The sequence below is a fragment of the Echeneis naucrates genome, chromosome 4 (assembly GCF_900963305.1).
Source record: "Echeneis naucrates chromosome 4, fEcheNa1.1, whole genome shotgun sequence".
In the NCBI taxonomy this organism is placed as follows: domain Eukaryota; kingdom Metazoa; phylum Chordata; class Actinopteri; order Carangiformes; family Echeneidae; genus Echeneis; species Echeneis naucrates.
The window spans coordinates 9409109-9435405 of NC_042514.1; the positions used below are offsets into that span (position 1 = coordinate 9409109).

General features: G+C 39.4%; 2 protein-coding genes across 6 annotated transcripts; one reads left to right on the forward strand and one right to left on the reverse strand.

Moving 5' to 3' along the window:
- Nucleotides 1-538: 538 nt before the first annotated feature.
- rp2 (RP2 activator of ARL3 GTPase) lies at nucleotides 539-4724 on the reverse strand. The gene is made up of 5 exons (XM_029499394.1): nucleotides 4459-4724; nucleotides 2971-3639; nucleotides 2042-2156; nucleotides 1382-1467; nucleotides 539-1272 (listed from the first exon to the last, which is right to left on the reverse strand). Exons 1-5 carry the CDS (start codon nucleotides 4621-4623, stop codon nucleotides 1189-1191), a joined length of 1119 nt encoding a protein of 372 aa, XP_029355254.1. The 5' UTR covers nucleotides 4624-4724; the 3' UTR covers nucleotides 539-1188.
- A 2055-nt stretch (nucleotides 4725-6779) lies between these two features.
- On the forward strand, nucleotides 6780-26209 carry slc9a7 (solute carrier family 9 member 7). Of its 5 annotated transcripts, XM_029499388.1 has the most exons (17): nucleotides 6780-7180; nucleotides 9156-9358; nucleotides 9443-9520; nucleotides 11644-11720; nucleotides 11847-11959; nucleotides 12062-12167; nucleotides 12518-12659; nucleotides 12774-12879; nucleotides 13470-13558; nucleotides 14209-14322; nucleotides 14618-14729; nucleotides 14834-14987; nucleotides 19799-19842; nucleotides 20465-20528; nucleotides 21035-21140; nucleotides 22929-23056; nucleotides 23093-26208. In XM_029499388.1, exons 1-17 carry the CDS (start codon nucleotides 6901-6903, stop codon nucleotides 23190-23192), a joined length of 2016 nt encoding a protein of 671 aa, XP_029355248.1. In that variant the 5' UTR covers nucleotides 6780-6900; the 3' UTR covers nucleotides 23193-26208. The 5 variants fall into 5 exon arrangements, with proteins under 5 accessions (XP_029355248.1, XP_029355249.1, XP_029355246.1 ...); XM_029499389.1 differs by having other exon boundaries at nucleotides 9156-9268; nucleotides 19799-19850; nucleotides 20470-20528; nucleotides 22929-26209; XM_029499386.1 differs by having other exon boundaries at nucleotides 19799-19850; nucleotides 20470-20528; nucleotides 22929-26208.
- The last annotated feature ends 88 nt before the right edge of the window (nucleotides 26210-26297 follow it).

Sequence of the window (26297 nt, forward strand, 5' to 3'; positions counted from 1 at the left end):
AAACTTCTAATAGTTGAACAATGTGCTTCTCCAGCAATACAGATTAATTCACTTACATCGGAAGTGTTGCTCTAAAAGTTTAAAACCAGACAAAGCACAACATACAGACAGTGAGACAGGAGTATGTACACTTGCAGCTTATTCTAATATTCTTAGCTGCATAAATTAAAATTTAGGAGCAAAAAAACAACTACAACAAAAAAACAAAACCCCAACTGGTCAATGTGGCTACAAATAGGAAGCAGGACTTTGTTGCTTCTTTCTCTTTTTTTAACTGGCAACCTTGAAAACCAATACTATATGAACTCAGGATATAATTTACTATATTGTGATTATAACCTTTTATCCTAATTGGCTCATGTGTATCCATGAACATCATCACAAATCTTTCTGTCGATTATTCAGTTGGCTCAAAAGCAAACTTTTACTAAAAATTATGATTGAGAACCTTAATTTGTTTCTATGAGAGAAGAAGTAAGGTATAAAACAAATATATATATATATATATATATATATATATATATATATATATATATATCACATTAATTGACCCAGCATTTTTACAGGAGTTTAGAGTAAACATACTGATTAATGTGAATCCGAGACCGATTAACAATATTTCATAATTCAACTTTGGTCTAACAGATGTCAATTACACGGTTTCATCCAGACAGCATGTTTCAAATATACATATCATAATTATAGAAAAGATCATTAATCAAACCACATACACAAATGAATCCCTAAATGAAATTAAAATAGGATTTATAAATAAAGTTCTTTTCCTCAAGCATTCTTGTGCTTATGTGTTTTCCACTGCATCAACGCTTTCACACAGTAACTTAAATGAATTACACTTACAGCAAAGACCTACATTCACATTTGATAAAAGTAACAGAATTATCAAATACATTCACAGAAATATAAATATTCACAGCACTCAAATGGATGTTAGGTGGTTTACAGCAAATGATTTGGATGATATGGAAGCAAATGTAGTCAGCAGACTCAGTTGATGAATGGAATTGTATTATCAAACACAGTCCTTAGTATTTTCCAGTCTTACCTATTTTCTTTAAGAACGAAAAAGGCATGTGATCAAAGGCCATTCACATTCAACCCAAGCTGGAGGACACAATGTTTGGGGGGGGGGGGCAAGAAGCTGAATGCATTTGGATATATATTGATTCACAAGCCCATCTGCATGTCTGCAAAGTTGAAGAAGCTGTCCACATCTCGGGAGGATGTATTTGCATTATCAGAGACAAACACCTGCGGGAAAATGGAGATAACTTATTCTAAACTTTTGGCAATATTTCTCATGTTTTTTTTGTTTTTTTTTTTTTTATATAGGCAAATGCCACAAACTTAGTGTGCTTACCTTGGTGCCACTGAAGACATCTTGAGCAATCTTCTTACAGACTTCCACAACTCCGTCACCATTCAGCTCCAGGGCAATCACTGGTCCTAGAGAGGTAAAATGAGAGAGTTACAATCCTGCAGTACAGCACTACGACTGCACAGCTAAATGTGATCTCTGTGATCTCAAATCTCCTGGTGGCCGTGAAATTTCATGGCATTGTAATTGTAATGCTGATTCAGATGACTTCCGCAATGTGTACTAACATGGCACTAAAAAAACTAGTAGTCAGCAATGCTGCCACAATATGCAATTCTCCAAAAAGAGTCAACAGTGTTTCTTTTCAGTATCAAGAGGTTAGAGTAGTAAACTTGTTACTGCAAAGTTGCTAGTTTGAATTGTTGGACAAGCAAGAGATTTGGGCGAAGAAAGTGAAAACAACAGCTTGTCCCAACCCTTATTGCCCTGACTGCCACCTGAGAGCTGCAGCAGCCCACTGGTTGCAATCTGGCCACCACTACGGCACAACAGCCCAATGTAGGCCCAATGTAGACAATGTAAGATGTACAGTATTGGCTCTTAGTCTTGAGTACTTTGTCAGATATGTTTACTGTCAATGGGCAGGTAATGTCACAGCAACAATAATAAAACAAACAAAAATGACAAAGAAGGGAACATTACCTTTGGTGATCCAGTCCACAAGGTCATCTGCACTGTTCTGAAACACTCTCTTCACATCTTCAGGTCGCATTGAGACCTCCTTTGTCTGGATTAGCACAAAACCTTTAGTGGTCACCTGTCCAAAACAAATTTTTAAAAAAGGTTATATTTACAGAAACCTTGATGTCCACAACCAGAGGAGATAAAGTGTAAAGATGCGTCTTGCAATGAGGCATCTTAACCAGCCTCGTTGTTATGTGATACAGTCATGCAGTTTGGCAACAGTACAAACATAACTGGAATTTTCATGTTGCAACACAGTCAGCTCGGGACTGTATTTTAGGATGTTGGGTATGTTCATATTTAACTACTAGTTAATTCAACATTTCAGCTATCTAGATAATATAGATGCCAATGCCTTGGCAAAACACATGAGAAAGAAAACATATTCAACACATGCTGATGTAACAGTTTTAACTGAGGGGTCTCCAGCTTTTTAAACTCAAAGTTAAAATATTCAGAAGCTATAATTAGGTAATGTGTTATTTTTAGCCTACTTTGTTAACTGACATAAGGATAAGCTTCAGTGGTGATGCAACTCATTCAATTTGGCCAACCATTGACCAACCTCAGATTGTTCTACTTGTTTAGGATTACTCCATGAAACTGAAGCTTGATTAGCTTTGAACACAATATTTAGCTTCATAAAAGTGAAGTTGAATATTTTGATCACCTTGTGCCCCCTCTTGAAAATTGTACCATTTTGATAATTTGCAGTGGTTTGGTTTTATTTTTGATTGATTCTGAAAACTATTACTGCAGTTACAAAGTGGCTGACTTCAAGCCAAGTATTGCAATTTTTCCATTCAGATATAAAAAGGGACTTCCTGCTTTACCCAGCACTGTTGGTGTTAAAGTAAGTGAAACGTCTTATTTATATATATTCTCACCTCATCAATCAGTTTGCGTGCATTTGCTGTGGTATACTCTCCAGCAAAGAAAACAAAGAGGCAGGACTCTTCACTGTCCTTACGTCTCCCTCCCTTTGTCAAAGGCACAATGCTGCGTACAGGGTCAGTGGAGATTCGCACGGACTTGAACTCAGAGTCTGGATCTGGGGCTGGTATAAAATCCAGAACTGCTGAGGCCTCAGGCAACAAGCTCCAGTTGTTCTCTCCAGCCACTGGCGTAAAATCATGGATGTTGCTCCAGTTGTTGTTAAATATACTTAGCCCGGCATCCTTGAAGTGGAAGGCCAGCTCAGGATAGAAGTACTGAAAGCAACTAAACTTCATACCCGTGGAGGACTCGATGATAGGCTGAGTGGCACAGCACAAGAAAACCTCCATCTTTTTACAGTCTCGAGTGCGAAACTGCTGACAGGCCACCACACACTTGATGTCCTTACAATCTCTGAAAAACACACTGCCCTTGACAGGTCCAAGGACGATGCGGCAGTTGACACAGTCGTCGATGGTGATAGTGGCCGAGTGGTCGAATACATAGATGTTACAGTTTTCACACTCCTGGATGACAAACTGTTGTCCGTTCAGTTTTCCAGGCAGACGGCCCACTGTGACATCTTTGAGCCCACTCAGTGTGTAGTCTTTGGGATCAACCTATGAAGAGAGAAAGGAGACCAATATGAGCATCTGACATATATTTTTTAGATGCATCACAATGTTTAACCTTCCAATATTAAGATCTGTTCCCACCTTTAGCAGCCATTAATAACAGTGATATTTTAGTAAAATCATTTCTACACAACATACCTGAGCCAGTAATGAACAGAATTTTCTTTAACTTTTGTCCCACTGCCTATAAATAAACTATTTACAACCTCCACAACCGCATACTGACTCATATAAGGCGTTGTTTGGTATACTATGTATAAGGTGCAACGTTCAGTCAGTCAAAACGGAAGTTGAAGCAGCCCTCGGTTAACGCCTTTGAGTGTGGTCATCTGGACTGAGCAGGGAGCTGCACAGCACCGTGTTGTAATCCCATAATGAGATAAAGCCGGATTGAGGGACAGAGAGGGGAGGAGGGGGCTTTGAGCCTAAAACTCAGCACTGTTGTCAAAGTATGATTAGCACCGCACGAATCCTCTGTTCAGCTGGCTTTCAGTTCACACATTTCGATTCCGGTATTGGTGCTGGTCCCTTAATGTCAGTAAATAAACAGTGCTCGTTGACCTGTATGGGGCCATCACTTAGGAAATCGGTTTGGAAATAATGAATAGAAGCAAAAATCCCACCAGGTCGTGGTTTAAACTTGTAAATGAAGTTAGCTAACTGCGCTTTATTAGTACGTGGAAGCGAAGGGACGCACCAGTGAAACGGGGTTTAAAAAACACCAGTAAACCAATGTTAGCTGGCTCAAAGCAATGCACCAAATAACCAGTCTGCTTCATTTTGTTTTATTCATATCGCTGTTACCTTCTCTCTCTTATCCCAGCTGTACTGCTTCGGAGGCTCGTCGGTGTTGTTGCCAAGGGGAACCGCGTTGCTTGTCGCGGTAGTTTCGACGGTCGTTGTTGTCGGTGTGCGATCCTCTTTTTCAGACGACTTTCTTTTAGATTTCTTCGAAAAGAAACACCCCATTTTACTTTTCCAGAGGGGATCGGCTCAGATCGGGGTGTCGTGGCGGAACGCTGGGTTGGTGGACGGCAGAGATGTGAGGCAAAAGGTTACGTACACTTTGGTTGACAAGATTTTTTTTTTTTAGCTTCCCGTTTATCAGTGTCGTCTTCCAACCAATCAACGCTACGGCAGTCACGACGACAGCCAATCAGAGGCCTGTACGGAATGACGGGAGCGTGTCGAAGGAAGATGCATTCAAAGACGTCTTGAAAAGAAGACTCTGCTACCGCTCATTATTTCTAACTTGTGTATGAGTATGAGTAGTATATGAGTATGTGTATGTGTATGTATGAATATTTTTGTTATTTTCCAGTTAAGCTGTCTCACCCCGTGTTGTATAGGTAACTATATATCAGGTGTGTTATTTTAAATCTCTTTATATTATGACATACACAATGAAATTACTTCAGCCTCTGCATGCTTATGTGGCAAAATTACAGTTATAAATGGCGCATAACAAAGTAAGGTAATCCCAGATTAGATTAAAATGATAATTTTATCGGATAGGAAGAAAGACCCTCCCCGCACCAACATAATCGAAAAATTTATTTTTTTGATTGTGATTTTTCAGATATTCATGAACGCACCGTCAAATACACATTGACACACCCTCTGGATGTCATTTTTATCCACAAAAGATGTGCACAAAATGTACAATCCAATGTAAATTTTCCTTTATGAAATAGTAAGATAAAGTGGTTAAACAGCATGAGTAAAGATAGTGCCATAATCATATAATGCTAATTTCTTGCCACCACTGGGATCACATATTCTCTTACTATTTGGAATACAGGAGACCAGAGACCGTTTACACTGGAACAACCAATTTGTTGTACTGTAAACTTCAAAATATCGCCTGCTGAAACAATGTATCTCAGTGCTTTATGACGTGCACAGCTTGATAAATTAATTTAAAAACAGTCATACGTACATACAAATTCTGCTTCTGAAGGATGGCCCTGTTTATCAGATAATTGTACTCACAAGATAGTTAAAAATGGCACATCATTATTTGTAGTTATTGTCATAGTAACAGTAAAGTACTACTTTAATTATCTTGTTTATATGTCTCATTTGGTTTTTCATTTGATATTTTCACAGCTGGCAAGTTTTGGAAGAAGTTAAGTGTGGTCCTTTACCTGAGACCCAGCAGGTATGTTGAAATTCAACATCTGCGCAATCTCATTGAGACCGGTTTATTTATAAACCGCACTATGTCTCATTATTTTGGTGAGGATTCTCTAATAACCACATATAACAAATGTCAGGGAAACATCATTGTTAATGTAATGAGTGTGTGGAAAAATTAATATTGGTCGATATATTGTAAGTGTATTTTTTTTTAATCCTCAAATATCGAAATCGGTATTGGCTTTAAAAATCCTGTATCCGGCCCAGTGATTTCAATATCTTTTGTTTATTTCAACTGAGATCTCCATCCTCTTTTGGTTAATACTAAGTTTCATCGCTTAATTTAAAATAAACTTTGGTTGAGTTTGGTAACTTGTGTCTAATCTCGATGTGACCCTTGATGTTTTATGTTATGTAACAGGGGCATATATTAAATGTTGTTGTTTAATATCAATTGGTTTTTCATTGAAAGCATGTTGATCTTTAGGTAAGTTGTTCTTCACTGAAATCCCATTCATTTTTATTTAAAGAAATCAACGTTTAAATATTGATTTTTGGGAAAGAAGGGTTAGGGTTAAGGTTAGATGCTGGTTCAAAAGTTTAATGTTGACAGTGCAGGGGTGATTTAACTCATTTTCAGTTACTCTTGGCTATTTGGGTAGATAAGATCTACAGAGTAAATTATATAAAAGTAATTACATTTCAGTGGCAACCCCCCTCTCCCAATCACACACACACACTTTTCACGACTAAGGCTGCACTTTCCAAAGCGGATATTTTTATTGAAAGTAGTCATTTTAACGTCCAGACCACGTGAAATTCCTTCTTTCGAAGGAAACCAAGCAGTGAATTGCACAATCATCGAAATCCTCGGACAATGACTCAGTAGCTTGAAATCTGCGGAGGGGTGTGATTTGGTCCCCTCACAGCGGAGCGGCCTCCCGGCCTCTTTTCAGCGCACTGGCCCTTTAAGAGGCGGAGCCCGCCGCTCTCCGAGCCGAGAGCCGCCGAGCCTCTGCTTTCCAGCCGGGCTCAGCTGAGAGCTGCTCCGGTGGGGACATGACATAGAGCCTGCACCGACAGCAGCAGCATCCTCCCCCCGGCACCATGGACGCTCCCCGCCAGCTGAAGCGGAGAGGAGCCTGTGCGGCGGCGGACGCGGTGATGCCCGTCTGGATTTTACTGAGCTCGGTGCCCGGATTGAAGGCGGAGGACGGCGGTATGGAGGAACTTACCACCGAGAAGGAGGCAGAAGAAAGTCACCGACAGGACAGCGTTAATTTGCTCACATTCATTCTGCTGCTGACCTTAACCATCCTCACCATCTGGCTCTTCAAGCACAGACGGGTCCGTTTCCTTCACGAAACCGGGCTGGCAATGATTTACGGTGAGGCTTGGAGGTTATATGTTGAATGCACAAACACGCACACACACAGACACAGTCCTCCACCACCAGCACCTTCCCGCAGGCTTTGCATGATTCAGTCTCCCAGGTGGTTGTACAGCGGCTGCAGGAAAAGATGAACACAGTGAGCCATCAGTGTGAACAGACGCACCGACGCGCCTCCGCATTTCCAGCAGCTCTCTGCGCTCCTAATTGGCTCGGCCCTTGCTAATTTCTAGAAGGTGCTTTTGGCTGATCAACACCGTCCAGGCAGCTGTATGTCCAGCTTTATCTGGCTGACTGGGAATCAGAGCCCTGACATATGGGAAGGTGCTTTTGCAACGCCTGTGGTACCACAGATCGGATTACTATGGATCTTAAATGTATTTGTTTGTCTTATCTCCCATGATACGCACTAATATATGTGATATATTATAGTTGTTGTTATAGGCTACTTGTAGAAAATCCTCATGAAATGCTTTTTACAGTAAGGCTCTTTAAAAATGCAATCTTTTGAAGCTTTTGAAGTTTCAAACAGAAGAATTAGAAAAAGAGGCTACATAATGTGGGAAAAGTAAAACAGTGATTTTTTTTTTTTCCCAAGAGTTGTTTGAACTCATCATCCAAATAAATTAGCTGTTCATGAGGTAGTCAATACAAGTCTGTATCTCACTGACATAATCAGTGTACATCTACAGGAAGGTAGTGTGTGCCAGGTCACACTGAGCCAAAAACATTTGAGCAAGTAATGCCCCAAAACAACACACTGTACAGTGTTTTTCTGCACAGTTTATGAGAAGGATCCCAGTTTGTCAGTCCTACAAAGGTCAATTAACGGCACAATTCACCTACTATCTAACATGAAAAAGCTAATTAATTCTTATTCTTCAAAGGCAAACACTTCTGTTTTTTTTTTTTTTTTTCCTGCCACTTTAATTTTCTAAATGAGCTCAGAGCTCCAGTGTGCTGTCCTGACCTGGTTGAAGGTTAAAAACATGGAAAATAGAGGCTTTACAATTGAGATATACAGAACTGGAAGTCATATTTATGGGTACATACAGTATGTATGTGAGGTCACATTGTATATCTATGTAATATTATAAATGTGTTAATGAGATTGTTTTGGTGGAATACAGTTGACTTTACATTTGCACCTATTTTATCAGACCAGGTGGAAATTTTGTTGTGATACTGATTATCAGTACAAAGAAGAATTTCCAATGGAAATCTTTTTTTTTTAATAATTAATATTTTTTTTTAAATTGGTATATCCAGTTGGTTTCTGTGTAATACGAATAATGGCAAATCGATAATGCATAATACCTTTTAAAAGATGTGTGGAATCACTTCAAATGTTTTGTGGTTTCTAGTCAAATGCCAATTTTATTTTTATGGTACTTCCCAGTGAAAGCATGAAACTCCCCTTTGGCTGGAAAGAACCTTATGTTTGTGACAGCTGTAATTAGATTCTTGAGATATCAGCTAACATCCAAAGACTTTTGCTTGTTGCTAAACTGTCACTATTTGTGTGTGTGTAAATAAAGCCAGCGCTAACGTGTGATATATGTAGTTAACCTTCTGGCAGGAGGACTCAGTAAATGCAGTGTTGGCAGCTTTGCTTTGCCATGTCTTCTGTAGATAACTGCTGTCTGATCAGAGGATTTATGCTCTCTAACTGCTTGCCTTTTTCCATTCTTACTGGATTTTTGCAAACCCCACAACCTCCTGCTTACTATCTCCCCATTTTCCTTCCTTTGTCTGCTGCTCTCTGTGTCAGTGCCTGATCCTGAGGGCTTATAGAGCAGAGGCACCTGGAAAATGAACTTGTGATAAATTCATGTGTGTACCTTGGTGCCATTTACATTAGAGTAATTGTAGATCCTTTGCTCTTATTAGCAGATTCATTTCAAGGGTTATCCCCTCGAAAAGGTGTCTATCATTATTACGCCGTCACACTCTTTATTTTCTTATTTCTCAGGTCTGCTGGTGGGTGTGATCCTGAGATACGGCATCCCTGCCACCAGCTATCACAACAAAACCCCCCCGAGTTGCTCGCTGAAGGAAGGGCCTGCTAGCACCCTGCTGCTTAATGTCAGTGGCAAGTTCTTTGAATACACCCTCAAAGGGGAGATCAACTCCCGAGAGATTCACAATGTGGAGCAGAATGATATGCTGCGCAAGGTACCAGTCCAAAATCACATCGACAGTTTAATGCTTCCTGTGAAATTTGCCTTAATAAATCTCTCATTTTATTTTCTTCTCCAGGTGACATTTGACCCTGAAGTATTTTTCAACATATTGTTGCCTCCTATTATCTTCCATGCTGGCTACAGCCTTAAGAAGGTGAGATGTGAGGGAAAAGGAGAGAAAAAAAAAAAAAAAGCTCGGGATTTGTGTTAATCTTATGATTGAATTTGTATGACACATGCAAAAGTGAGACAATTTTGTTGCCGGGCCAAGTCAAAGCATATGCTGCCACAAACTGCTGTCTTATTGGGCAGATGCTCAGCAAAGAAAAGCTCTTATTGGCCAGACTGTGGACACTTACAGTCGTAGCTAAACATAAGTGGCCGTTTTGAGGGGAAGTCCAGAATAGACATCTTTCATTTCCTCTCTGGCTTTTGTGCAGGCAAAGAAGAACTGCTGATGCTGGCTGTTGAATCAGTTTCTGCTTTTCATTGTTGTAAAACAACAAATATTTTCTATTTGGGGAATCCTTTGCTCTTCATTATTATTCCATAATCATATTTACGGTATAAAAGATTCAAGTAGGGCAGGTGGTAAGCTACTTTTTATTCAAGAGAATTGTGGATCGTAAACACAAAAGTGATTTAGTGTCCCAACCTTAAAATAATGGTGAGTCATATGTTAAAACAGATGGTGACATTTTATCCGTGCGTTTACTGAGTATATATTACTCCCACATTCAATTAGACAGCTGGATGATATCATGAAGAAGTCAGGTGAATGAGAGAAAATGGCCTTGCCACAGTACAGAGAATACTTACAAGCATTTGACCATGGACTATGGCCGTGATTTGTTTTATCGTTGTGCTAGCAGGATGATTTTAGGGAAAGTAAATAAACAATGAATTCTGCTCTCTTTACTCATTAACCCAACTTTTCCTCCCAAGCCACAAACAAGTCAAACATTTCATATACTGGGAAAACTCCTGACTTTCACATGAAAGAACTGTTAGCATTGTTGTAGAATCAAACTCATGATGTGCTAATTCTGCAAAACATACTACACACTACCACGGCACACCGATAAACAAAAAAACCTACTTATGATTATCGCAATGGATGACCAACCAAAAATGTTTGTCTCCAGATTTAATACTTCTACAATTTTGTAATGCAATATTCCCAGCTTTCACCACCCCTCACACTTTGCTTACATTTTCTTTCCCCAGCTCTATGTGCTCTGTGGGAGTGCACACACTGTACCATCAACATCCTACAAAAAAATTAAGCTTGTTCATATAAATGGAAAGCCAGTAGGGCCGTAATGACTAGTTAGATCTTTTTCTTTTCTCTATTAGTTCATACAGTCTTAGATTTAAAATTGGCATTGTTTATTTTGTCCAAACAATGTTCCTAAATCCAGAAGTGTTAATGGGACCAGAATGTGATGGACTTTTTTTTTTTTTTTTTTTCTCATTTCCACTGTATGAATATGTGATCGTTACTGTTTTAAAAACAAAATCACAGTATGATGCTGTTTAATTGATATTTATATTGGTATGAATTTAGTTTTTGTAAAAATAAAAGTTGGATTCACAGGGACATTTTCAAAACAACAAACCTCGAGAAATAGGAGGCAGAAGGAAATGATGGCCTAAAAATTACGCATTACCAAAAAAAAAAAAAAAAAAACCAACAACAACAACAAAAAAAAAACCTCCCACTCGGGGAATTCATTTTTAACAGCTGAAGAAAAGAAACAGAAGCAGTGCGTGTTTGCATCTATTCAGTTCATCTTGTACTTTCAATCATTGCAACAGATGGATCTGCCACAGATGATCTGTCATGTGTTCCTTCAACAAAATCATCTGAGTATTTCCTTGTATATTTTCCTCAAAAATGCTCATAACAGCCATTGAGGAAAAGACACATTTCCTTTTAAAAATCTGAATCAGCATTTAGTATCTCAGACTGCAGAAAAGAGAGTTGGGGGTGGGAGTGTGCTGAACGTGATCTGGAGAGGCCTTCTTTTTTTCTCGCTGTTTGTTTCCTAACCAGTCTAACAGAAAATTTTGTGCTTTGTCTCTCTGGTCTTGTCTGACAGGCAGCTACCCACCCTCTCATGACTGTAACTGATTTCAAACCTGTTTAAGGAATTTGTGTTTCAAAGGAAATTAAAATGCGGACTGTCGATGTGCTGTTAGAAAGCAATTCCGACAACGACACAGCAATTCAAGTGTTTTCTTTCCATATCTTATTCTCTTTTCTCCTTTTTTCAGAGACACTTTTTCAGGAACCTGGGCTCCATCATAACTTATGCATTTCTGGGCACTGCCATCTCATGTTTTGTGATCGGGTGAGCAGACTCTCTCTGTTTCTGAAAACAGCAGTATCTGATCTGATTAATCAAAATCTGTGTGATCAAACCATTTTGTTGTAATCTTGTGTACTTTTCTTCTCTTATCCGGCTGTCCCATTTCAGTAATCTGATGTATGGAGTGGTCAAACTGATGCGAGTGGTTGGACAGCTGACTGACAAATTCTATTACACTGACTGCCTTTTCTTTGGTGCCATAATCTCTGCCACAGATCCAGGTGAGATTGTCACTCACCATTCTCAGGTCAGAGAGTGGAAGATGTCTGGGTATGTGACATGACATGTTTACCTTTTCTTATTTTGGATCTGTGTTTTTGTAGTGACAGTGTTGGCCATTTTTAATGAGCTCCATGCAGATGGGGATCTCTATGCTCTGCTGTTTGGAGAAAGCGTTATGAACGATGCAGTTGCCATTGTGCTCTCCTCGTAAGTCACATTTTTACCTCATTACACTCTGATCTGCCATCCTTAACACCGTCTGTTCATATTTCGCTGGGCAAATGTCTCTAGCTGTGTGGTTTTAAGGGTCTTTTTTTCTCTGAGAGACAGAACATGACGCTGCCCTCTGATAGACAAACAGCACTCTGCCTCCCTCTGCTGGGAGTTTCTTTTTAATTTATTTTATTTAGCACATTCTGATGATGCAAAACAATTTAACAAATCCTGAACACACATTATTTTCCAGTAGAATGAATGAATCAATTCAAAGCATGTTTTTTTTTTTTTTTTTTGATACATTTTGAAAATAAGTGCTGCTGTATGTTTCTGTGTTTCAGATCTATTGTAGCTTACCAGCCCAGTGGAGCAAACACACACATGTTTGATGCCTCTGCCTTTTTCAAGTCAGTGGGTGTCTTCTTGGGGATTTTCAGCGGCTCATTTGTAATGGGTGCAGCTACAGGAGTCGTCACTGCTCTCATATCTTTCTTTGGTGCAGGCTTTGAAAGTCAATCATAAATATATACAGTGTAGGACTTTATTATTATTGGAGTACCACCTGTGTCATAGTGTTGTTCTTTAACCTGACGCCACGTCACCAAATTTACAAAGCTCCACTGCTTCCCTTTGCTGGAGACGGCCCTCTTCTTCCTCATGTCCTGGAGCACTTTCCTGCTGGCCGAGGCATGTGGTTTCACAGGTGAGCTGCATCAGAGCGACGCCTGAGGGCGAAGTAGTTCCAGTTTGCGCAGTAAAAAAACCAAAACCAAAGTTAGCTGTTAAACTGGATATAAATATAGGCATTTCAAAATGACCCATGAAAGTGAATTTTTAAAGGAACTATTTTGATTCACTAAAAAGAGCCAAGTTAGAACAGATTTAAAAGCTGGTCAGCTCTGATCTTTTTTTCATCTGAGGAGCTTTTTCTGGTTTTGTGTGTAAATCTTGACCATAAAAAGACCTCATCAAAAGACACTTTAGTCACTAAAGAGCTTTGAAAAGTTTTCCAGATTGCTTGTAATTTTTTTTGTGTTTTTAAATGTAAACACATTCACAACTGATTTTGCTAACTAAAATAATTAGAAACTTTATAAATATATTATATAGCAAATTTGCAGTGATGGAATTAACAGTTAAAATGCAGTAGCTAAGCTGTGAAATGTTTTCTGGTAAATAGTCATTGGAGTGGGTGAATTGCATCACCGTGAATTCAAATTGTACTATCTACCTCTGCAATTTAATCTATGTCTATCTATCTGTTGTATTAAAACCCCTTTTATTGTTTTATAGGTGTTGTGGCTGTGCTGTTCTGTGGCATCACACAGGCTCACTACACTTACAACAACCTCTCTGAAGAGTCCACAAAGCGCACCAAGCAGGTAGCATCTGACCATTCCCTGAACACAAAGCCCACCCTGATGGTTTGATTGGGGTTTTGGCACCATGATCAGCCTGCTGTGACCTTAATGGGGGTGTGACAGGGGGTTCAGTCTTGAGGACAGGGTACAGTTTAGTATGTCCGCAGCATAGAGCATGACACATTTTGATTCAGTGTTATTTTACACTTTCAAAGAAAGCTATGCAGGCATAATTTATAACAAGCTTACACTTAAATAAAAATTAAAGTTCTTTATCTCTTTCTTAATAGTCTGGTTGGCACATTAATTTGTCTCAATCTGTGTTCTTGCCCTTTTCTTGTGCCTCCTACTCAGAACAAACATGGATGCAGTGAGCTCAGTAATCATCATGGCAGCCTGAATGTCTGCCACACTGTCAGTCGGGGAGAGAGAAAAAAAACACTCTGGATTCTGAAGGAGTAGATGACATTAGCTCAGAGAACCAGCCAGATTACTTTTTTTTTTTTAAAAGCAAAGAAGTATGATTAAAATTTCAGTGAAATTCCCCTTCTAATCCGAAACCTTTTTAAGGAATCTCACAGGCTTTCATTTTTATGCTTGTAGTGTGTTCCTCCTGTTCTAAATTGAAAAGGTGCTCATGTTAAATTTCTTCCTTCCTTTCTTTTTTCCAGCTCTTTGAAGTGCTCCACTTCCTCGCCGAGAATTTCATCTTCTCCTACATGGGCTTGGCTCTGTTCACCTTCCAAAATCACATTTTCAGCCCCATTTTCATCATAGGAGCATTTGTATCCTCTTGCACAATGAGTCTGTTTCTGTTTCGACACAGCTTCCACAGGACAAAATTTTGTAGTTGGAAGAAACAGCCATACTTTGACTATGCTACTACTGCTATGATGTCCTATTAGACAGGACATGGTTGACACCAAATGGATGTAACTGTAAAGTCTAAAGTTACCTGTGGTAAATTTTTGTGCTGTCAATTTTGGAATTATGTTGCTGATTAACTGAGCTCATTCTTATCTGGTACTTGGGTCCATCGGGTCTTGCCAAAAATAAGTTAACTTCTTGACCATTTCTCAGATTGCCATATTCATCGGAAGAGCTTTCAACATTTACCCCCTCTCTTTTCTTCTTAACCTCGGTCGGAGGCACAAGATCAGGGGGAATTTCCAGCATATGATGATGTTTGCAGGTATGGAAAAAAGCCATACAGACTTGTTTCTTTCTCATTATGTTAGGGTGAATGTTTTGTTTTGTTTTTTTTTTTTGGGGGGGTGGTTATGTGACCCTCTGCAGGCCTTCGGGGAGCGATGGCATTTGCCTTGGCCATTCGGGATACAGCCACCTACGCTCGGCAGATGATGTTCACCACCACGCTGCTGATAGTCTTCTTCACTGTCTGGGTGTTCGGTGGAGGAACCACACCCATGCTCTCTTGGCTACATATCAGGTAATGTTGCCTTTTTGTACCCCTGAAAAAAGCTTACTCCATAATTCAGCATCCCTTTGCATTTGGATGAAAGTCCCCGCAGTTAAAACTTTTAAGAAAGAAAAGACTGTAAAATCATCCACCCAAGGTTTGTCCTCTCAGGTGGCAGAAGTTGTGTGTTGCGTAATAGTTAGTCACTTGACATTGGTGAATTTGTCCCATATGATGGGACTGTCCAGGAGATGGGGCCAGAGTTCTCCACTATCACTGATGTCCCGTCTCAGTTATTTAATCCAGATCTTTAATTTTCACAGTAATTATAAATCCCAGTTTTTTATATTATATGATGTACAATAGGTTCAATACGTTGAACTTCGGAACTCTTACATCACTAATATACAGTATTCAGTGACACCAGCTCATTATTGCCAGGCTGTGACATTGTAAGCTGTTCCCACTTGAGATGTTATGAGTGGAAGGACTGGTGCTTTGGCATTTGCATGTTTTGCTTTCTGTCATTTTGGATTCCAGTCTCGCTTATTCTTCTCTAACCACGATCCACTGGGTGTTTCTATTTGTCATGATAAAGCGGAGTATAGCTTGCTGTTGTCTCTGTGAGTGAACAGGCGCTCTTTAATATGGGTAATGCCTCCTCGGACCGAGCAGAAACTATTGTGTTTGGTGGAGATGTAGAGCACTGCCAAAATCCCTCCATGAGCCCATTACCATGGTTACAGAGACATGTAGTGCATGGCAGCCGGATGTCTGTTGTGCCCCTCTGTGATCCTGCTATCATCCTCTTTGTGTGAATAAATTTACACATTTAACTTTTTTGGGAAACACTTTGGAGCAGAAAGACGTCACAAGTAAAAACTGTTGTTGGTTATTTGTTTGAATAGTGTTCAGCACATGTATTTTTATTTATTATTTTTACACTGAAGATTATTTGTCACTATGCTGGATTTTGATTTGCTATTTTTGTAGCTGTGTGGTGGGGAGGCAGTGGGGAGATGAGCAGGATGTGTTGGAGGACTAGTGCTGCTGTGGGAGGCGACACTGGTGGTTTTTGTTATTATGTTTTGACAGATGATCTATAAGCAGCCACGCAGCTTGTCACTGCTGAGGAAAAGGCATCCTGTGGTCTGACTCATGGTCAGGGAAGAGCTCCTAATCTCTCAGCTCCAATGTAAAATTAATCTCACTGTGTTGACCCACCTCCCAAGAAAAGAAAAAACTAAACAAAACACACACACAGACATATATATATATTTCCCAGTTTTTTATATTATATGATGTACAATAGGTTCAATAGGTTAAAAAAAAAAAAAAAAAAAAAATATATATATATATATATATATAGAAACAGAAGATCAGTTGATTCAGTAAATATTGTAAGGATAACCCTAACCTACAAAAAAATAAAAATAAAATAACATAAACAAAGTAATAGTTAACTAATTAGTTAACTAATCAAACTAATAAAACAGCTACTTCATTCTCTTTGTTCCTCTTAATCTTCTGCTTCTCTTCCTATAAATATAAATGTGCCAGACTTACATGTGATGTCTTGCCCCAGCTTGTATGTAGGCATGCGCAGCACATGGTTCATAGTCAATTTGTCTGACAGAGTTAAATTTACTGGCCTTAGTCTGGCTTCAGCAAGAATTCACCTGAAATTAAACTGTACTGTATTGAAATACTTGCAACCAATAATTATTTATTTTTTATTTTTAAATGTGTACTGGTGCACCAATAACAATTTAATGCTACTGATGTTTTGCAGAATGGTATAATGTGGCTTTATTCCCTCTATTTCAGTGGTAATCATGTCTGGGGCATTACCTTTCAATCTCCCCCCATCTACATTTGTTCTCACACAGGCCAGGCAAGATAGAGCCTGGTCCTCAGCCAGAGGGCTGCTGGTGCAGGCGTCCAGGGGCCTTTAAATTTACAGTACTTTCAAAATGTTGCTATCTCTCTTCCTTGAATAACAATAAAACAAATAATTGACACCAATGGTGTTGCCTGACTAGAATGATTATGTTCACGAAACAGATCATCTGTAGTTTGTGTATGTGCGTAAACTACAATCTAAGATTGTTTCATTAACATGAATTTAGACAAACACAAGAAACTTGTGACAAAAAAATAAGTATTTATCAATTTAATGACATTAAGTGCTTATGACAATCACAGCGTTTGTGAGGTGTGTGTTCTTAATGCTATTGTTCATTGCACCCAACCTAACTTCAGAGTTTACTCAGTAATTGCAATCAATTTAACTCAGTCATTGTGTAATTCTGAAATATGTAACGCTAGAAAGTTATAATGTGAAACAATTAAGGGAAAGCTTTTGAAGGTGATGTCCCCATTTCCAAATCATCAGCCACCACTTTAATCAGTCGTTAATGGGACAGTGGAGCTGTCTGTGTCCTGTGACTACCATAAGCTACCACAGGTCCCTGCAAAACTGAGCATTTTATACTTTAGTCAGTATAAATGTGAATTAAACTGATTTATTTTGTAAAAGATTTCTTTTAGTAAAAAGCACGAGCAGGTGTTTGTAGGTATGTAATTATTTGGACCTCAGCAGGAGAAGAGGGTTGCAATTTTAGTGATTACCCCTGATCTGTTGCATAATACAATTAAACTCAAAAGAACTTTTTCTGTCCGCTGTTTGCTTTCAACTTTATTAAATACATTTGGAAGTAAGTTTTGAGCTGTGGTGGATCTAAATGCACAGAATTAAGAATTGCAGTTAACTAATACATTTTTTTCTAGGGATCATACTTGATCCAGACTGTTGCCTATTTATTTATTTTATTTATTTTTTACTCTGAGTGGTCACTATTAAACTCCCATTTATTGTTAGTCCTCTATAAGAACTGTGGACTATGGTCCTATGGTCCTCCAAAGGAACTATTATGATCCCCAAACAATGGATGACATGTTTTTATCAAAATGGTATGAAATATTTGTGTGTGTAATGTCAAGATCAGATTAGAGTAACACTGACTGTGCCGCTTACTCCCCTCAGCTAAATGTACCTCCTAATGATTCCTCTTAAATGTAAGTGTGCTCGAGACTGAAAGTATATGTTTATAATGCGACAGTGATTGAAACCATAAAGCAATCCACAACAGCGATGTCCGTGTTTAAAATTGGCCGTACTTCAGTTGCTGTTTCTGAATTTGTGCAAACTGTGTTAGTAAGTGGTGTTAGGAAATCGTCTGGTTGCATCAAGCAGGAAGTTTTATTTTTATTCTTTACTTCTGTTTTTGTGGTTGGGGGGGGATAATTTGTACCCAGTGGAGGACTGCATTTAAGATAACAAGTTGGATTTTGAAAGGGTAAACATGGGTCAGGTGCTGCGTCTTAGCAGGAGAACACTCTCGATTCAAGGCTTTCTCTGAATGAACTGTTTTGTTTGTGTGTCAACGGTTTTTCTTTTCTTTTTTTTCTTTTTTTTTCCCCCTTAAACTGCCTGACAGGAATATTTGATATTTGAATATTGGATCGGATGTTTTCAGGATTCAGATGAAGGGTTAGTAGGCAAACTGAGTTTAGCAGAGCACTCTCTAAGAAACACACTTGGTCAGCGTATACTGTTTCTCCTCAGAAGAAATGTGCTCTTCCCTTTTCAGGCCCCCTGGAACTTGTGTTTTATAATCTCAGGAGAATTCCTCACAGATCTTTCCTGGCGCAGCGCCTGGCAGGCCTTGTTCCTCTGACCTCTGTGTTAAACCCCTCTGAAGGATCCTCGACATATTTGTGAAGACGCTTTGGCTCGCCCTCACAACTTAAAAAGACACTTTCCCAGGCTCATGATTGAATCGTGTTCTCACTTTCTTCATCATTTTCTTTTTGAGGTCAATAGACAAGGGGAAGTCATGTCACAGTGCGTGCACGAACAAAATGCTGTTTCTCCATTAGGGTTATTTCCTCTGTATGACGGTGATGGAAATGCCGGCTTCTGTGCTCTGCCATTTGCATTATCAGATTTAACCATGAAAGACTGCAGCATTGGCATCTGCCCACATAGATTAGATTTAACTCATCTTCACCTCATGTGAATCAACGGAGTTCCCTTTTTAAAATCAGCCTGTGTTTGGTTTATTCATTCTCAGTAGGTAAATTACCAGCTATGAACGTTAGACATTCACATTAATCTTACAATATTTAAAAATCTTGTGTTTGATTGGTGAGCAGATTTTTTTTATTATTTATTATTTTTTTTACTATGGAGTAGAATTGTGGCAAAACTGCATCAGTGCTACACAAGTTGTTAACCCAGAATGTGTAATTTTAATTTTCAAAATACAGCATGCTTGTGATGCTAAGAACAGATAGGACACGACAAGTTCAATCAATGAGAGTTGTGTTTTGTTTTGTTTTGTTTTGGTTTTTTCTTCTTCTTCCCCCCCTTTCTTTAACTAAACTTTCTGTTATGGAGTCCTGGTCATCTTGACAACGCCTCTTTCTTAGATTTGTTATACATGTGCAGTCTCTTCATTTTCATTCCGCTTCATTGTACACTTGTGTGATTATTGTGTCTGTGTCTGTATTGCGTTGAAAGTGAATTTGCAGCATTTTTCACTTTGTGTTGGTTTTCAGTGCGACATACAAACACAGCAAAACCTCATTCAAGCCACATGTGCATTTATACACCAGTCAAGGACAAAAACGGGACAGCCTTTTGTTCACTTTGACCATTATGATGAATAAACAGGTTAGATTAGGGATTTATTTCACTGTGCGCAGTGTGTGTAGTGACCTGGTTGATACAGAGTTAAACAGGAATATTTATTCACTTCTCTCTTCCCGTGTCGCAGGGTTGGGGTGGATCCTGATCAAGACCTGCAGCCTTGTGGTGACAGCTTCCAGGTCTTGCAGGGGGTGAGGATCCCATTTTGACCCACACAGTTATTATTCAGAGGGGCTCTCATGGCTCAAGCCGTTCGGCTTTTGAAGTTTAATACCAGGGTTAGGGAGGGTTAGCTCCAGTAGCTGTTATGTCCACTTTGCTTTTATGATTCATTTTTAAAGCTACATCTCAGCGTTTTAGTGTCACATTAACAGACCATGTCATTTTGGAAATAGGAGGCATTTATGCATTTTAAGTAATTATCAATCTAATGGGTACTCTCACTATGAGTCCTCTGTTCTTAACCTTTGAAGAAAAAATAAAAGTTAAACCAGAGTTGCTGGAGACTTTTGGTAAGGTTAGTTTTTGTTTACTACTGAAAAAATATTTGAATATTTAATATTTACTCCGTTTGCAACTGCATTCTAGCACCTTCTAATTACTTAAAATTTTGAAGTCAACTTATAATTCCGTGGTCAAATTTGTTGTCCAGGAATTATCAGAATGACTTGAGCCTGAGCTTGTAGAAATTAAAACACATTTGAAGAACTGACCGCAGAGAATACAGATGATGAGCTGATGATAATGATATTTTTCCTTCTTGTGTTCCTCTAGGATGGACCTCAGGCTGAAGGACAGAGTAAAACCAAACAGGAGAGTGCGTGGCTCTTTAGATTATGGTACACCTTTGATCACAAGTATCCTTTACAGATTGGTTTTTGGGTTGCAGCTGTTTGGACCAGCACAGGTGCCATATTTGGTCAAGATAATTGTCTATGGGCTATTTCCTCTTTCCACTCTGAGTAAGTCAGCCAAGGGAGAGTGAAATTTGATGTCAGTATTAATTCAGATACACAAATCCATAAATGAATCAAAGGCCCTGCTCAGTTTATTACACAAACAGCATTTCACAAACAGCGCACGGACCTTTCTCAACTTCCACAGCAGAAGCTGAGATTAATATACTTGAGCAATGCGCACGTAGTTTAGTAACCTTGTGACCATGTGTCAGCTGATTGCATCACTGTAGCTTTCACTTTCAAGCATCAATAAATAATGAATCTGCCATAAACAAAACAATTGGCTACCACTTAGAAATGCTATTTAAAAGGTCCTTACTTAAAGGTAGCTCTGTTGAACCTGCCTTTGCTTATTCTTAATAAACATTCAACTCTGGAAGTCTTTCTCCTTAATAACCATCCAGTTACTTGAAGCCTACGTTGACACACAGCGGCCCACCGCTCACCTCCACGCTGCCCAGCCAGTGTGGACCGCTGGCGAGCTGTCTGACCAGTCCTCAGGCATATGAGGTCAGTGTTCATGTACACGTCCATAACAGTAAGCATGCCGCAAACAAATGGTGACATATTACAGGGCCGACACATAGGAGCATAAAAAGACAATCATTAACAATCAGAAGCAATTTAGAGTGACTAATAAATCTAGACATTCATATCTTTGGACTGTGGAACCCACACAAGCACAGGGAGAACATGCAACCTCCACACATGAACCCATGACCGTCTAACTGTGAGGCAACAGTGCTAAACTTACATAAAGTATCCTGAAAATCTTTATAGTATGCCATCTTAAAGTGCTGCTAAGATAAAAAAAATTTACAGATGCTTTACAAATTTCTTAAAGTCAAGGCATTCTGAAAAAACCCTAAAAAGTAGTTGTGGGTTTTTCTTTCCTTCAGCATGGTCAGACCTGAACATGGTGCCTCAGGAAGTCTCTGTGAATACTGAAGGTTTTTCTCTCAGGGGAATTGTGATATTGTAAAAATATTCTCAATGCCTGCCAGTAAACACCCACAAAGCTCTTGGGGCCTTCAGTGAGGAAGAAAATAGATGGTCAAGAAGCCTTTTTGCATTGAGAGGGCAGCACAAAAGGCCCCTTTCAGCACATCCACGAAGATCACTGTTCTGTAAAAACACTGTGGTCTGAAGTTTTAAACACAGAAACACTCGTTGATGGGATGAATGGTCACACTTTGTCAAATTCTCTTTTCATTTCATGTAAAATACTATCACGTTGCTGCTTTTCACTATTATACTGTCCTTTTTACTAACAGAGCCCACAGTGGGGTTACTAACGTGTTTGCATTCCTTTACCACAGGGTAAAATCATTTATTATTCTCATTTAAATGTAATTCTCTGCTAGTTCTGTCTCAAGGTTGACACTGAATGTTTTTTTTTTTTTTTTTTTTTTTTTTTTTCTTTGCTGGTGTGTTCTTCTCAGTTTGCAAGTTTAATGGCAGCCTGCCAGACGTGCTGGCTGTGTGAGTTGTCTTCAAACATACATTATCAAAAATAGATAACAAATACATTCTTTTTTTAGAAAAACACGAAATTATTTCCCTAAACAGAGAGTCAAGCAATATAATCATCCTTGGGGTCAGTACATTGTGATTTCTGTCATTTTATTGGATTTGACAATGATAATATAATCAGAGCTTCTTCTAAAAGCTTTTATTTTCCAGACATGCCATTTATTCTTACCTACTCTCCTCCTCTCTGCCCTTAATTTAGTTAAATAGTATCTTGATAATTATTTAAGATTAACCTTATTGAGCATGTTTTAACTTGTATGAGAGTTCTGTCCCTATTTTTAATGAGCCCTTGTTAACGACATAACATTCCTGGTGGCTTCATAGGGAGTGTCTTTTCACTTTTACCCTCTCTGACAGTGATGGTCAGACAGAGCGGGTGATGTGGTTATGTAAATTTATTTATTTATTTTTTTGGATCGCTTGAGCTGAGTAATCCTGTGGTGACCCAACATTAACCCATCTGGTTCTGCCTGGGGGACATGGAAAGACTATTGATTGTCAGCCAGGCAATTAGAGCTGTGAGAACCTAATGCTGCATTTCACTGTGTGGTTTCCTGGTTTTTTGTTTTTTTTGCTACACTTTAAATCCTGTTTGTGAAATTGTCTCCTCTTTCCTGTCTCTAAATCCCTGATGAGCTTTTGCACTGTTAATGTCTGTTCATCTGTTGTCGTCATGATGCACACACACTGTGTCCTGCCTCTGTGTGTGTCAGTCCCTGTGTAAACCAGCCCTCCCCTCATGTGCGACTGTGGATGTGCTTTCAGAACCACGAGCAGCTGAGGGATCATGACTCTGACTTCATCCGTAATGATGGTGACCTGACTTACACATTTGGTGACACTTCCATCACAGCCAACGGTGCGTCTGGTGGTGGGGGTGGTGGTGCTGCAGAGCCAGCCTGGAGTGCAAATGGAAAGAGGAGTGGCAGCACCTCAGAGGAGGCGCTGGAGCGTGAGCTGGACTCCCGTGAGCAGGAGCTGCTGAGCCGTGGCACACGCCTGGTTTTCCCCATTGAGGATCATATCTGACCCCCCCCCCCCCCCCCCCCCCTCCCCCCCTTCCTCCGCTGCCTGCTACATTGACCTTTCTGACCTGACCCCCAGACCACCTCTCTCTCCACATCCTCTGGGCAGAGCGGCCAGTCCTTCAGAGATAAGACAAAGTGGAGATATGGGAGTAGACAAGAGGGGAGGGTTCAGAGCTCCAGGCCTGGGAGAAGAACTCAAGGGTCATTTCATCTTCATTACAGCGATGGAGTTTTACAGGAGATGCGTGTCCTCCAGAGCATCAGAAAAGAAATTTCTCAGTGCTGTTATACTGTGATCCACTTTCCTCTGCATAAACAGGAGGGAAACCTTTATGCAGGATTAGGGGATAAAATATCCCTAATCAAGATTGAATCTGCACTCTTAAATGTGGGGCATTTTGTGTGTTCAGTGGAAATGAGGAAGGCAAATTTAATATTTCATTGTATCACCCTCTCATTATATCATCTCACAGCTTTGTCAATGCAGTTCATTAGAAAATTTTCATTGGCTTCACCTCCATATAGATGGTGCAAAGAGGCTCTGCATACCAAAAGTTAATAGCTCAAAGATAAAACAGGAGTTCTCTGGTAAATGTGTTCCATTGATCCAGTTCAGTGTTTAGTGTGTTTGAAGATTTGTTTTGTTGCACACAGAAGCTTCTGTGCTGGATGTGACGTGAGGAGCACAGAAAGGGACTGCGTTGCCTTCTCGGGCATCACAGACTGTTCTGGGTGAAGAAACAGGAATGGAGAATGTGAGCATGTAAATAGTTACAATGCGGAGCTTTGTTCCCTTTTAGTGAAGCTGCTTTCAGTGCTTAACATCACATGATTGCTACAAACAGTATCTGTGTGTCTATGTGTTGGCCTGATTTTTCTTTTCTTTCCTTTTTTTTATTTTTGGTCACAACAATACAGGAATAAGAAATGGAAATTTTTTTACTTTAGGGTTGTATTGTTATACAATGATGTAAAAAAATTTTGAAGATTTTAATTGACCAAATGCTTCCAGTAAGATAAGGGTATAAATTGTTATTGACAATGAATCTGCAGATTTTTTTGTTACATTGTTTTGATTGGCTGTTCCATCCCAAGTTTATGACAAGTCAAATCATTGAAAATATCTAAATTGGAAGCTAAAATGGTGTTCAAATTTCTGACCAAAAATGAAAACCCACAGAAATATTTAGACCCATATAACAGAGAGGACTCTGCAATCAAAGGTGACACTCTGATTTATTTGCTTGGGGGGGAACAAAAATTAGATTAATGGACTTGATTCATTTCAATCATTTGAGTTTAGCATTTAAACTAAGGGAGCTGTTGCTAGACATAAGATGCAAACTCTGCCTTGAACAACAGTTTTAAGCAGAACTCATCCTTTACCTTCATCAATGGTAAAAATATATACATAAACAATAGTGTATGTTGGCTGTTTGGCCAACTAATATATTTACCTCACATGTTGAAAATGTGAGCATGTAAACAGAATGATAGTGAGTTTGTTTGCTAAATCACCACGACTGATTCATGTTTTTGTGAAACTCAAGTCTCACCTCTTATTCCTGGGTTTAGAGGTATACTTGTATAATATGACTGAATTGTTATGTGTTTTTTAACATTAGATAAATATTTGTCAGAATATGTCTTTGATCGATCTTCTTGCCCACCTCTCTGTCACGGGGCTCATTCCCACAGCTTTTTCACTTCACATTTTCTGAAATTGTTCTGTACTACTGAACCATAAATTCATGTGATCTGTAGCTATGTTGAACTATTAATACTGCATCAGTTACTCTTTGGCGACCTTCTGACTTATTTCCTCCCTGTGTGAAGAGGACATTGGTAAAATTCACACTTGTTCTCGGCACCTTTAGGCAGGTAGAGCAGCTGGTTGATCCAGCTGTCCACTGTGGAAGTAGGAGTTTTTCCTGTTGTGTTCCCTTTGCCTTGTGTGGACATCTGAGGGCTTGCTCTTTGTGTACTCACAAATACACACCAACAGAAATGCAGCAGCTGCTGCTGTATTTCTGTTGGCGTGTGAAAGGTGTGAAATGTGCATTTGTGCTAGTCTGAGGCTTCCACTAAAGGGAGAAACCCCACGCAACTTTTCTGAGTCACGGGGAGGGGGAGGAGGAGGAGGAGGAAGTGAATCTTTTTCTGCACGCTGTTGCCAAGCTGTATGCACTGTAGGTAATGTAAACTCAGCTAGAGTGAAAGTAATGTGAGTCTGTTTTCAGCTTGTCTGTATTAAAGGCACTAAAATAATCACTAGTTCGCCATTTTGTCTAATCAAACTATTGTCCTGTGATTTGAACAGGTTTCGCAGCCTCCTCTGTAAACATTATAACCTACGGCAGATATTATAGTGTCTCTGAATGTGAAAAACAGACAAAACAGATTTTTTTTTTTTCGGGGGGGGGGGTTTGTTTGTTTTTGTAATCATATATGTTGAGGAATTCCTGCTAAATAGACTAACATAAGAAAAAAATCCAACAAGACTTTTTGTTGAAATGTCCAGGACTTCCTGTGTTGCTTCAAGATGTGGGAGCACTTTATGAACAGCAGCAACTCAGACGACATGAATGAAGGCTACAGGCTAGTAGGCAAACAGAGTTTGACACTTTACCTCAAGCAGAGGACATCAGCGGGACTTTTATATAACCTTCATGTGCACTCTCTCACTGTTGTGCTGTCAGTTGTCTCACTGGCTATATTTACATGCTCTCTGTAACTGGGAAACGTGAGATGTAGCTTATGTGTCAGTGTGTGGACCTGTTGTTTCTAGCAGCAGCTGGCTGCCAGGATCTACCTTCCATGGTTTGCATGTCAACATGTTAATAAAAACTGTCAAATTATGAACTACCCAAGTTGTGGCCTGTTTTGGGCTGTGACGTGCCGAAGTCGTCTTAGTAATTTTATCTGTGCTTGAATGTAGTTACATGCGTGGTAATATCTATCTGATAAAGTCTCATTTTAGTTTGCATGAAACCATGACAACTGAGAAGTCGGTTTATGTGTAACTCTTATGTTTCTTGACTTACTAATGTTTAAACACAATCCCAAAGAACAAGCTGTAATTATTCACCGCTGGTCAATTGTACAT

Coding starts and splice junctions, on each gene's coding strand:
- slc9a7 (XM_029499385.1), top strand. CDS start 6,901: ATGGACGCTCCCCGCCAGCTGAAGCGGAGAGGAGCCTGTGCGGCGGCG. Junction 11,721..11,846: donor ATCTCATGTTTTGTGATCGG/GTGAGCAGACTC, acceptor GTCCCATTTCAG/TAATCTGATGTATGGAGTGG. Junction 12,168..12,517: donor GTTGCCATTGTGCTCTCCTC/GTAAGTCACATT, acceptor TCTGTGTTTCAG/ATCTATTGTAGCTTACCAGC.
- rp2 (XM_029499394.1), bottom strand. CDS start 4,623: ATGGGGTGTTTCTTTTCGAAGAAATCTAAAAGAAAGTCGTCTGAAAAA. Junction 3,640..4,458: donor GCTGGGATAAGAGAGAGAAG/GTAACAGCGATA, acceptor CTCTCTTCATAG/GTTGATCCCAAAGACTACAC. Junction 1,273..1,381: donor ATGTCTTCAGTGGCACCAAG/GTAAGCACACTA, acceptor ATTTTCCCGCAG/GTGTTTGTCTCTGATAATGC.